The sequence below is a fragment of the Silurus meridionalis genome, chromosome 26 (genome assembly GCF_014805685.1).
Source record: "Silurus meridionalis isolate SWU-2019-XX chromosome 26, ASM1480568v1, whole genome shotgun sequence".
Classification (NCBI taxonomy): Eukaryota; Metazoa; Chordata; class Actinopteri; order Siluriformes; family Siluridae; genus Silurus; species Silurus meridionalis.
In genome coordinates this window covers 2177017-2190774 of record NC_060909.1, presented here as the reverse complement: position 1 = coordinate 2190774, position 13758 = coordinate 2177017, and the positions used below count along the sequence as shown (strand labels likewise).

The 13758-nt window shown below is 41.4% G+C and overlaps 1 protein-coding gene across 2 annotated transcripts in view; it reads right to left on the bottom strand.

Annotated features, from left to right (window-relative positions):
* The window catches only part of adam10a (ADAM metallopeptidase domain 10a), a 57525-nt gene that overhangs the window by 30512 nt on the left and 13255 nt on the right, over nt 1-13758 (bottom strand). For both annotated transcript variants that reach the window (XM_046840123.1, XM_046840122.1), the window contains exon 2: nt 7902-8052. In XM_046840123.1, the coding sequence (XP_046696079.1) occupies nt 7902-8052 (151 nt within the window). The remainder of the gene's footprint in view (nt 1-7901; nt 8053-13758) is intronic.

Sequence of the window (13758 nt, the reverse complement as noted above, 5' to 3'; positions counted from 1 at the left end):
CATGAACAGCGATCTGCCTCTGTGAGGGAGGTTTTACAAGGAAAGCAGTAAATCCGTCTGATGGGTTCGATGGAAGACAGGCCTGTCTGCAAAGCCTGAACTCCAGAAGTAAACACTTTGGTGACAACCACACTGGGACACACACATATATATATATATATATATATATATATATATATATATATATATATATATAAAAAATCCTTATATATTATAATTTTTGTACTTTTTATTTATTTTATTTTTATGTATTACAGTCATAACAATGTATTTTACTACACGTCATACTCTGTATAAATGTATACGTCTCAAATCAAATCTGGTGTTCACACTCGCACTTGTCATATTCTCCCCTTACCGGTGCTACTGTCACTTCTAAGACTTGTAATCTTATTAATGAAAGTAAGCCGGCCCACAGACTAACCGCTCTCATCCCGCATGCTAACATGGACGCCTGAGCAAGTCCATCACCGCACTTTCAAAACTATTGGATCAACATCCTCCTTCTCATCATCATACTCCTCATCAACAATTTAATAAATGAAAGTGCTTCTTGTGTATTTTGGTAAAAACGAAGCTCACGCATTGATTCCTTCATTCAATTAAACATTCCACTGTTATCAAGAGTGCCAGCGTTTTCTAACAAAACCGTCCGAGTCAAAAACACGCATCTCGCAGATTAACTGCTGTACAGAGACCAGAGGAAACACACGATGGAACGTATGTTCTACAGAATCACACACCCGAGAAAATACACTGAGAACAATGTAGCACATGAAAAGGCATGTGATGTTAACGTGATGGGATTTTCCCAGGATACCCTCTCTCTCTCACACACACTCGCACACTATAGACAAATGTTTGTAGACGGCTAATCTTCCACATCAGATCTTTCACATCTTCCAACCATTGTAAAGCAGATCTTCATGGAGCTGGCATTGTCATGTTGGAACAAGTTTGGATCTCCTAGTTCTAACGAAGAGTAAATTTCATGCTCCTGTATCCAAATGCATCTATACAAAAAGTTTTGTGGTAACATTTTGGGGCAGAACCACACATGGGTAAAACACTTAGGCGTCCCAATATTTTTGCCCATATAGTATGTATAGAAATGTGTGTGTGCAGACCCTAACCCTAACCCTACAGTATGAGTAAATGACCTAATAAAACCTCGTAAACAGGAACTGATTCATTGACCGCGGAATACACCAGGAAGCAGCTTTGTAGCAAAAACGCTGTCTAGGCGAGAAAAAAACGCCGAGCGTGTCGTTCTGAACGATTGGCCGCCATCGTACATCAACTGCGACGGATTGTGGGGAAATTTATAACCTTTTTCCAGCTATGCTCAGTAGCTAGTCTAATGCACTTCCTTTTGCTAATCTTATAAAGCATAAGAATGAGAAAGCACACGATTCAAGTGGTAAATCACGCTAACACACACACACATATATACACTAACATGCACACACAAACAAAAAAAACAATCATTTCAATCTGCTCATTTGCAGGTACCAGTGTACGTAAGAGCTTCCCTTCCTCTCAGGTGAAGTACAGCACCAAACAATGATGCACGGTGCTAATAACCCAGCAGAAACAGTCTAGATGTTGCTAGCGAGCTAAACCTGTGAGGAATGTTAAAGAATGAAGTCACAGTTTTGCAGGAAAAGTGCAAAATTTTCACGATATAAATTTTCACGTGGTATAATTAAATACTAACATTAATCAGGTAACAAGTAAATGACAGACCAGGCAGATGGGACCCAAAAATAGGGAATCTATAACGACAAGAAAATAATGTTTTTATTCATGGATGCAAAAAGACTTTTATAATCGTATTAAGGAACATTGAATAGATTGACGTATTGAAGAGAAAAGAACGTTTTCTTCATGACTACAAAACCGCAAGGCAGTAAAGTAGGTCGAAAAACTTGTAAACTGCTCCTTTAACCATACGATGAAACCGACTTTTACAACTGATATGACATAACAGCAAACCAACTGGTGGTTGTGCAGAAGTTTTGCTTTCGATACTGGATGGAAACTGCGATTGAAGCCCTCAGATGTGAGGCAAAAAGATTATGCAAAAATGTCAGCTTGCACAAGCTTGCAAAGTGCAGTTTTCTACCATGCAACCCTTCACCAACCTGCATCAAACAAACTGCACTTACAACTGTACTTTTTATCTGAATAATTTCTCTTTGATCCTCTCTGTGTCTTTGTGTGTTTCGGAAGGGAACTATGCTGCCTTTTCACAAGAGTGATACTAAATCAAGACTAGAATGCAAAAAAACAACAACACACTACTACTACTGTGACAACACAAAGTTACAAATACTAAAGGTAATATGACCATGTTTATCAGCCAGGACTTCACCATCAACTAGTCCTCATCATCACCTAGTCCTCACAATTACAAAGTTCATAAATTCAGCTGATCCTCACATCACCCTGGTCTTCACAATCACCCAATCCACAAGCACCTCAGAATCACCCGGTCCACAAATTCACCCTGGTCCTACAAATGCCCTAGTCTTCACAGTCACTCTGGTTCCCAAAATCACCCTGTTCTACCATTCTCCCCGGTCCTCCCATTCTCCCCGGTCCTCCCATTCTCCCCAGTCCTCCCATTCTCCCCAGTCCTCCCATTCTCCCCAGTCCTCCCATTCTCCCCAGTCCTCCCATTCTCCCCAGTCCTCAGTCCTCACAATCTCCCCAGTCCTCACAATCTCCCCAGTCCTCACAATCTCCCCAGTCCTCACAATCTCCCCAGTCCTCACATTCTCCCCAGTCCTCACATTCTCCCCAGTCCTCACAATCTCCTATGTTTATACAACATTTTATAGCTTTTATTGAAAAACTAAGCAAGCCAAAACACTTATTTTTTGTATAGTTGCAGGAATATTATTAATTAGCTACTGTGTGTGTGTGTGTGTATAGTATTAAGCAATTTAGTGGATGCGTACAAATTTGTTATTCCTAGTAATTTAGATGTTTATTTTTCAGCTAAACTATGACAAACTTTTCGGTGTCCCAAAGCCGCCCACTTCCTGATTTACAAACACCAGCTTCCCAAAACATCCCTGTGGAACGTTCTGCAGACCTCCAACAATCCATGCAGTGTCAATAGTGACATTCAGAACAGTCTCTAATGCCTGACCTACTCAAACATGCAGAAGCTGATGGTCTGCTATAATGTCACCTAGCACAGCTGTGCATCAGAGTGTGTTCCAAACTCATCCTTTTCTCCAGGACAGAAGATCAAGGCATAGTAAAGGCAAAGTCACAGTTATTCCTGTGCTGATACACTGAAATTCAACTCGGAGTTAATTCCTGGTGCTGAACTTGGAATTCTAAAGGTGAACTCTGATGATCAAACTAAACCCTTAACACAAAAGCCAAGTCTTGAATACTAAAACCATTTTCAGGGAGCTGAAGTTGAATAGTGAAAGAAATTCTAAATACTGAAGCTGATCCTGAGGCAGATTTCTGACAGTCAAAGCCAAATCCTTAAATTGAATCCTGAATGCTGAAGTAAGTGCTGATGCTGACTCCTGGAACAAAACCCCAAAACTGAATTCTGACACTGAACATGAAAACTGATTCTGAATCCTAAATACTGAAGCTGAATCGAGGGAACTTGAATTCTCAAGTCTTGATCCTGAACGTTCCACATTCACAATGCTGAGGATAAAGCTGAATCCTGAATCTAAATCCTGAAAGAAGTCTTGATTTCTAATTATGAAGCTTATTTCTCTCCAAAAACTGTGATTTTTTTTAGCATAGCATCAAAATGTAAATGGCACAACGCTTACAGACATCAGATCTGGGTCAGCTGCATTGAGCAACTTCACTCTGTGACTCTTCATTTTTACCAAAGCAAACAGAACCCTGCCTTTCAGCAGACGGGAGACCGAGCCATGACTCAGCCATTTCTGATGCCCCAGGCAATAATGTCCAGAAGACACTGAGTTGTGGAAATAAGGGAGCACATGCAGGCTGCAGCATTACCGCATACTGGGCCTTGAGAAAATTTGACCCACGACTCACTCTCTCAAGTTCTGCCAGATTGGACGGAGACAACTGAGAACATCTTTTTCCAAAATATCAGTATCCAGATGTTCAAAGCTGTAAGAAACAGATGGCAGAAGATTGAAGCCAAAAAAAAAGTTCTGCAGTTTATTAAAGTTTCAGCCATGACTAATATCCTAAGCGAAGTCACCGTTACAAGCTCCTACCTTGTAGAAACCTGCTCGTTTCAAGCTCTGAACAACCAATCAGCTCACAGTTCCTTTCCCTAAAGCCCAGCAAAACCAATCAGTCCACAGCTGCTGTCATCCAAATCTCAATACTGCTGTAACTATAGTTCCTGTCCATAGATACTATTGCCCCAATAAAACCTTAACCAATCAGTCCATAGTTCCTGTCTTCAATAATATAGTAGCCAATCAGTCCATAGTTCCTGTCTTGCCTGTGATACAATAGCTAATCAGTCCATTATTCCTGTCCCCCAATGATACAGTAGCCAATCAGTATTACATTCCTGTCCCCGAATGATACAATAGATCAGTACATAGTTCATGTGTTCCCAATGATACAGTAGCCAATCAGTCCATAGTTCCTGTCCCCAATAATACACTAGCCAATCAGTCCATAGTTTCTGTCCCCCAGTGATATAGTAACCAAGTATTCCATAGTTCCTGTTCTCCAAATAATACAGTAACCAATAGGTCCATAGTTTCTATCCCCCCAATGAACCAGTGGTTCAAGTTTTATTCTATAGCACTTTTCACAATGGACATTGTCTCAAAGAAGCTTTACAGAAATTAAAGTGAATTATGTGCATTTAACGCTGATGAACAAGCCTACAGTAGCCAATCAGTCCACAGTTCCTGTCCCCCAATGATACAGTCATACAGACTGATCAAACCCAACTCGGAGATCAGTTACAGTTCAGTACAGCGCACACACACACACACACACACACACACACACAGGACATGCTAATGAGCCTAGCAGTGACATGTGAGCAGTGTTCTGAGTGACTGTTGACAGATTGAGCTGTGTTACTGTCAGGAGCAGCAGCTGGGTTTAACATTGACCAGCTCAGCGTATCTATCACTGCTCTTAGTGCTCTCGTCAACTTCCCCTCATGATTATCATCCCTTCCTATTGTCATACACACTGCAAAAGTGTGCCACTTAAAGGACAAAGAGTAGTGGGTACACCGTCAAACACAATCTAGCTAAACACAATTTCCATTCAGTGGCTAGCTGATTAATCCGCATACATTTACAGCATTTGGCAAACACCATTATCCAGAGCCAGTTACATTTACACAACTGAGCAGCTGGAGGGTAAGGAACTTGCTCAAGAGCCCGGAAGTTTGGTAATGATGGAATTTTAACTCATGATAGCTTCCAATTCATGTACCAACACATCAAATAGAGATCTAACGACAAATTAGAAAGTTAACGATGTGATGCATCGGTTTAAAAAGTTGCCGATGCTTCGTTTTGAACATATTTGCTTGAACGATTTATTTACTTTTATTATTTATAAAGTGACAAATAATTTGTGACCCATATTTTCTACATAGATGGATTTCTCCTCGCTAAAATGTTTCTCGAGCGCGTTCTCTCAGCACCGCTGCTGCTACGTGAATATGATCCATGTGTCCTGAAAGTCACATAGAATATACACTATATTTCCAAAAGTATTGGGTCACCTGGTCATAAGTACGGTATGTGATTTTTGAGCATCACATTCCACATTTAGTCCCAATCTGCTTTTATAATTCCCTCCACTCTTTTGGGAAGATGCTCCACTAGATTTTGGAGTGTGCTTATGGATATTTGTGTTCATCAGCCACATGGATATTTCGTAAGGCAGGTACTGATGTAGGTGAGGAGACCTGGGGTGCAGTCAGCATTCACATTCATCCCAAAGGTGTTCAGAGCTCTGAAGCAGCAAGATCTTCCTCTCCAAAGCATGTAAACCAGATCTTTAAGGAGCTCACTTTGTGCACAGGGGCATCACCATGCCAGGAACAGGTTTTGGGTTTCCAAGTTCAAGAGAATGCAAAATTTTATTAGAGTACATCTACAGTACAATTGAGTGCCTCCAGTTTTGTGGTAACAGTTAAAAAAGAAAAGAACCACATACAGCAGGAAAGAGCAGGTGACCCAATAGTTTTGGAATTATAGTGTAGATTAACATGGCAGAGGTAGAGCTGTATCTTCCTGGAGACAGAACTTGAAAATAACGTTTGGATTAATTGCTGTCTGTCTGAACCAAAGTAATAAAGCTGAACTATTGAGTTCCCTAGTTTGAAAACCTTTTGACAAATCATCTCCATTGTGATATCGGTTATAGATTGGTGGTTCTACACATTTTAAAATGTTGACGTCGATGCATTTTGTGCTGAAAGAGTAAACTGTAAACTGAAACCAGTGAACCAGAAGCAAAAATGGAGCAGTCTTATGCTGCCAGAGTTTTTCTATACACCAACCATCACAAACCTTTTGTGGGGGGCGGGGCTTAACAACATTTTACTCAAGCTGGCTAGTGAGATTTAAATGGACAGCTCCCTGATCCAGAAATAGAGACTTTTGGAACCTGTTCTAGATGCAGATTCTGTACAGTTGCAGAGTACAGTGTACTACAGTGCTTGCACTTTGCAGTAGAAATTACATCTCCACTTTCAGGTCCATCCAACTCAATACAATACTTCTGGGACAAATTGAATTCCGTACCAGCCGTCGCTCACTCCATATGCACTCCTGTTGTATTTCGACACATGGCCCATATTTCCCAGCATTATTTATAGCTGAAGCTTCAGCTCTTCTGACACGCTGCGTGTACGCTTGTGAACTCTCTTAGCACCTCAGTTATTCACTTCACATACTCTTAACTTCAAATGCGCTACAGAACCCTGCAAACACTCTTCTTCAGGTCAGGATGTCCTGAAGAAGAAAGGTTACGTTGCTTATAAACAAGCACGAAAGGGAGATTGCGCTTCCTGATTTTGCTGAAACGAGGTATACGGTAACACATTTGTCCTGCGGGCGAAAGACAAAGCGTATCAGATGCTGGTCCAGAGTGGCGTGTGGATTCGGATTACTTTGGACGTGTTCTGATTTTGAATACAGTCTGTTAATATTATTATTTGTGGTAATATACCACAAAGATTGAGAGATTTCTCGTCGTCGTCACGAGTGTGAGAGAGTGTGGGAGAAAGAGAAAGAAAGAACACCTGAAAAACAAATAGTTGTGATGCTATGCAGGGACTGGAAATAAAAGTGCTGGGTCATGTAAAAGCCAGTTCTTATTTAGATTCTATTTATAAGTTCCAAAAGCTGTATTCGTGCTGTACCAGTTGAGATCATGAGGTCACTCCGGAAGGTTGAGCGAAGCTCTGAGAGATGTTCTGATCGAGAACAAGATCGAAACAATGACCATTCAAACCAAAAGCGTGGTGAATAACACCAGGGTGTCATGAGGTATCATGGGAACATACCCAACTACAACTCCTTTATGTAATAAACTAGATTATTCATCTCCATCAAACTGCACCTCAGGCAACAACAGAAGGTTTTGGATGAAATTCCAGAGATCGCTATGTCAATATATATACAGCATTTTAATCCTCATTTGCTGTTCTAATAACTTCCACTCTTCTGAGATGATGTTCCACTAGATTTTGAGATCTGTGCTTATTCATCCAGGTACAAGGGTGTTAATAAAGTGAGGTTCTGAGGTAGGTAAGGAGAAGAGGCCTGGTGTACACTCATCGAGTTGGAGCTCTTTAGCAGTAGATCTTCTACTCCATACCAGGAAAGCTGGCTTTGTGTACAGGGGTATGAGGGGAGGATTGAAGGGGCAGGGTGGAGTGGCGTACTCACCTGCCGTGAGCGTGGAACTCCAGATGGACAAACTTGTCTTCGTGAGACACAGCCCTTTTAGCTCTCTGGTGTCGGCTGTGAAGGACGTCGGTGTCGTAGGACAAACCCTCGAAGTGCCGAATGTACTTGCTCAGGCGATTCTCATACTGACCTGGAGAAAGAGAGAGAGAGAGAGAGAGGGAGAGGGATTAAAAAGAGAAAATGGGAAAGGACAGAAAAGGAGGTAAGAAAGAAGGAAAGAAAGATAGAAATGATGAAGTGATGAGAGAATTGTGTTGCGTCTCTTCGAATTATTATTAAGAATCTCGGAGTCTGTGATCTCAAATTCAAATTTTGTTTGATCTCACACTCCTGATGGAGCTGCATGTAGGGGGTGGGGATTAAGGAAGGGGTTGGGGTGGTTTGTGTCTGCTGCTGCGCTGCTGCACGTCCATGCGATAAGACGCAGCCTATTGTGCGCAGCGCGACTCTCTTTCGTTCCGTTGCATCCTTCCTCACGCTGAAAATAAACTCCTTCCTGCAATAGTAGGACTGCAGGCTAACAATACCCTGTCCTGAGAGGACAACTTTTCCCTCCCAGCACAACACACGTCCTCTTTCACCTCTGCTCGACAAGCAGCAGGCGTATCTTACACAAATCACACGCACACACACACACACGCACACACACTTCTCTTCTGACAGACACTTTAACCAGACAAACACAGCAGCATCATGTCGGCCTGCGTGTGATGAGGATGTGATCAAAACGGTGTGATGCTGTGTGAGGTGGCGTCCACTTCCTGTTTTGAGTCGTTCCTAATATCAACAATGTAGCGTACACACACACACACACACACACACACACACACACACACACACACGCACACACACGCACACACGCACACCCACACGGGCACAAAGAGCAACGAGAAAAATACATTTTACAGCTTTTAATCGATTTTAGAACGGCGTCAGACTTTTTATCTGTTTATAGTTATATTTTATACTGTGGTAGTGAATTCAGGGAACTGGACAATAACGATGGTATACACACACACACACTGTAGAGCTACACACACTGCAGATACACACTGCTGATACACACACTGCAGATACACACTGCTGATACACACACTGCAGATACACACATTGTAGAGCTACACACACTGCTGATACACACACTGTAGAGCTACACACACTGCAGATACACACTGCTGATACACACACTGTAGAGCTACACACACTGCAGATACACACTGCTGATACACACACTGCAGATACACACTGCTGATACACACATTGTAGAGCTACACACACTGCTGATACACACACTGTAGAGCTACACACACTGCAGATACACACTGCTGATACACACACTATATTGCTACACACACTGCAGATACACACACTGCTAAAACACTAAAGTGCTACACAAACTGCTCATACACACTACAGAGCTACACACTGCAGCTACACACACTGCTGATACACACTACAGTGCTACACACTGCTGATGCACAGTACAGTGCTACACACACTGCTAATACACACACTGCAATGCTACACAAACTGCTCATACACACTGTAATGCTACACACACCACTTATACACACTGCATATGAAATTTTTCTGGTCCACACTGAACAGGCCGCTGGTGAAGGACACAGCTGCACTGCCTTCTGAATGAGACACTGTGATCAACATGAAATATAGTGTATTAAATACTTTATTGTGAAACACGTCCTGATAGTTCAGAGGGAGTTGGTGACCAGGATCGAATCAGGATGTGGACATGATGTTGAGCAGAAAGAGGAACGCCGGAGGAACAGATGGTGCCTCAGACGACAGGAAGAGACTTCACATCTTCATGCTGGAAGGAACGCGACACCACGCAGTGAAGCAACCATGCGTGTTCTCGGTGGTTTTACAGAGGACCAACAAATGGCATGATGAGGCGATGCGGTTCCTTCCTGGGGAATGTCCTGAAGAAGCTGCTGCTACACACAATGCTGCAACTACACACAATGTTTGATGCAGTAAAGTAGAGCATCAGAGATGTTCTCACCACAAATCTCATGCTCTGCTCACATTAGCGAGTGCTGGCGGTCTTCATGCACTACATTCTGCACAAACGTTCACGTATGCAGAAGAGGAAAGATAGCTGTTTTCTCTGAGTGTTTGTTACGCTGCCCTCACGTTTCTCACGTGTCTCAGAGTGAAAACATTCACTTTTATTGTGTACTTTTACTGATGCCGCACGGGTAGAAAACAGGAAACACTTGGACACCGGCTTTTTTTCATTTTTACAAGACTGGCGGAAATGGGTGAAGATGGGTGGAGAGAGTGAGTGTGAGCGGGAGGAAAAGAGAGAGGGAAGGAAAGATATACAATAAGAGTGAAAGATAAGAGAGAAAAAGAGAGACAGACAGAAAAGAGATGGAAGGAGAGACAGAGAGACAAAAACAGAAAAAGAAAGAGACAGAAAGAGATAGACAGGAAGAGAGACTGTGAAAGAAAAAGAGAGCTAGCACAAGAGAGAGAAAGAGACAGATAGACAGAGATTGAAAGAGAATGAGAGAGAGAAAGACAAACTGACAATAACAGGGAGAGACAGACATTGTAAAAAGAGAGAGAGAGAGAGAGAGAGAGAGAGAGAGAAGAGATGGAGGGAGAAACAGGTAGGCAGAGAGACAAAATGGAAAGAGAGAGACAGAAAGAGATAGACAGAGTGAAAGAGATAAAGACAAAAACAGAGAGACAGATAAAGAGTGAGAGACAAGAGATGAAGAGAGAAAGACAGAGAAACAAAGAGAGAGAGAGATAGAGACGGTTGTCCCAATACTTTTGGCCCGGCAGTGTAGCTTACAGACTCGATGTCTGGAGTAACACAGTGGTGTTGAATGAGAGCTTGTTGATTTGTTGTCGTTGCAGTGATTCTGTGCCACGCGTGTGGGACCAGAGAGAGAGAAAGAAAGAGAGAGAGAAAGAGAGAGAGAGAGAGAGAGAAAGAGAGAGAGAACAGCAGGAGGGATGCAAGAAACGAGTGAAAAGGTAAAAAAAAAAGGCGAGAAATTATTTCTGTTGCCAGGAAAGACTTTGCGTCATGGCGAGGGAGTTGTGTTTGTGTGGATTTATTAGTAAGGTAAATGCTAAGTGCTGCCAAACACACACACACACACACACACACACACACACGCACGCACGTCCCTATGCTACCGTCAATATTAATTAGAATGAAAGGCGTGCACACCACACACACACACACACACACACGGCTTTTGAAATTAAATTAAATGTACTATGAAGAAAATTAATATTATTATACATTACACAACAACACACTACACAACACTGTGCACTACACAACAGTACAGTATAAAACAATACGCAACACAACTTAACATTACACTACACAACATCACACTAAGCAACAGTACACTACAAAAGAACAGGCAACAGTACATAACACTACACAACTCTAAAATACGCTACACAACACTACGAAAATGTCTAATCTCGCATTTAAACTCCAGTGGGAGGAACGGTTCTACATCAACATCTTAAAGATCCATGAAGTTACTGAGCAACTCAAGAACTTTGAGGATGGATTTGGTCCGCAATTACTATCAACTGTCTGCTTTAATGGCCCACATTTTGTATTTAATCGCTGCACACGTCAACAATGATGGAACTGTAATGAAAGGACATTTGGTGTCGAGGATGAGGTTCCTATTTGACTCTGGTTCCTCTTAAGGTTTCTTTCTCACGCCTTCTCGGGAGTTTTTCTTTGCCACAGTCACCACTGGCTCACTCATTAGAGATAAAACTCTCAGTGGAGCTGCTTTGAGACGAAGTCCATTGTTAAAATTGCTCTATAAAGACAAATAAATCAAACTGAACTGAAGTAAAAAATATAAAAAGATCATAAGAATGATGGCTCTCGAGAATAATCCTGTGTGTAGGAGTGTACAGCATGCCCAGGCCAGACCATACACATTCCTATTGGCATTCTCTACACAGCCTTATGCTCTCACGCTAAAGCATACACACACACACACACACACACACACAGTCTATATGCAGGAGCACGGATCTGCATCAGGGCTCTGCTTTACAAATAAAAACAGGTGGAGAATAGGAAACGAGAGAAAAACAGAGTGTGTCATTGTTCGAGTGTGAAGAGCAAACGCTCATATCACACAAAACAACTCCACACATCTCCATGCAGGATCAGCAGACAGACACGAGGCATTAGAGACACCCCTGACACACACACACACACACACACACACACACACACACACACAACATACAGACTCTCTTTAAACATTGACTTTTAACAACAATACAATTCAGTATTTCCTTAAAATATTGCATATTTTTTTTCCTCAAAATGTTATATATATATATATTATACTTTATTTAAAAAAAAATTACCCCCCCCGCCCCAAATTTTATTTTTTTATATTATAATTTTTTTTTAAGTCTTTTTCTATGAATAATATTAGTTTTTTCCTCCAAAACATCATTTTTTAATACAACAATATAACCTATTTTTTCCCCTGAATTTTATGCCTTTTATTTATTTTATTGCGACTTCTGAAAAAGAAGCTTTAAAACATAACAGGTCCGGCTCATACCCTGGACATCAACATCACATGATGATGAAGAGGATGATGTGGTGGTAAAGTTCTGGTTATGAAAGGTGCCAATAATTCTGGCTCATCACTGATATAAATCAGGTATTTTGAAATGTATATTCCGGACCGAAGAATCATGAGGGCGACAGAAAACTCTATGAACCCTGACTGACAGCTCTGCATTATTTCCCACTTGCTGTGGTTAGAAAACAGACTCCTCCGACCCCGTGTATAAACACATGACAACGTTCAGGCAATTTTCTGCTTGTCTGGTCCCTTCGTCTGCTGCTCACAGAGAAGAAACAATAAACCCAGAGATTCAGGAGTGTATCATATTGTATATTTTCTATTCGTCCGCTTGGAAGAGGAAATTACTTTTGATATAAAAAAAAAAAAAAAACACATTTGTGCAAGTTTCTCTCGAGTCGTACTGCTAATTCGATATCGCAGTCCTCCGAGGGTCTATCGAGTGAGAAACAGTAATGGAACGGCCTTGAAGAAGGTTATTGGGATTCAGGGACATGAAGAGATTATCAGGGTGTCAGAGTTTCGAGTAGAAACAGCGTAGGAGTGTCAAAATGTGTTTTTAATGCATCTTACGATACACTCGTGACCTTGATACACTTTTTTTTCTGACCTTGCGTTTAGAAAATAATAAAAGTCTGTGACGTTTTTTTCCCATCCTCCGTCTGCTTTTGCCGTCTGGTCTGCTTCAGGGCTTTCAAAATATAAACTCGTATTCCGACTATGCTTTTCAATATGAAAATAAAAATCCATATTCAAATAGAAAAACGCTTCAAAAACCAAGACTGAAAGACCCGAAGTTCAAACAATGCATTTACAGATCAACCTTTATTACTCATGATATATGCGATGAAAACGTGATTTACAAGCAGATTATTGAACTGAACTAACACAAGAATCAGACACTGTGCATACCACTAGCACCGTGTACCCTTTTGTACACCACACACCAGTTTCGTTTAAGAAATATTCTCGCAGGACCGACTTATGGGGGTGTGTATGTATAAAAGTCACAACAATTCTGGGTATATTGCAATAACGGTACTGAAGCAATCTCGAGGGCTTCATTGAGTCATTAGATAATTAGCTACTGTATTTTTCGGACTATAAGCCGCTACGCTTTGAACCTCGCGGCTTAAACAACGAAGCGGCTAATTTAGGAATTTTTCCTGGGTTTTTCCCGGTTTCACAAACTTCAAGCTAAAAAACTG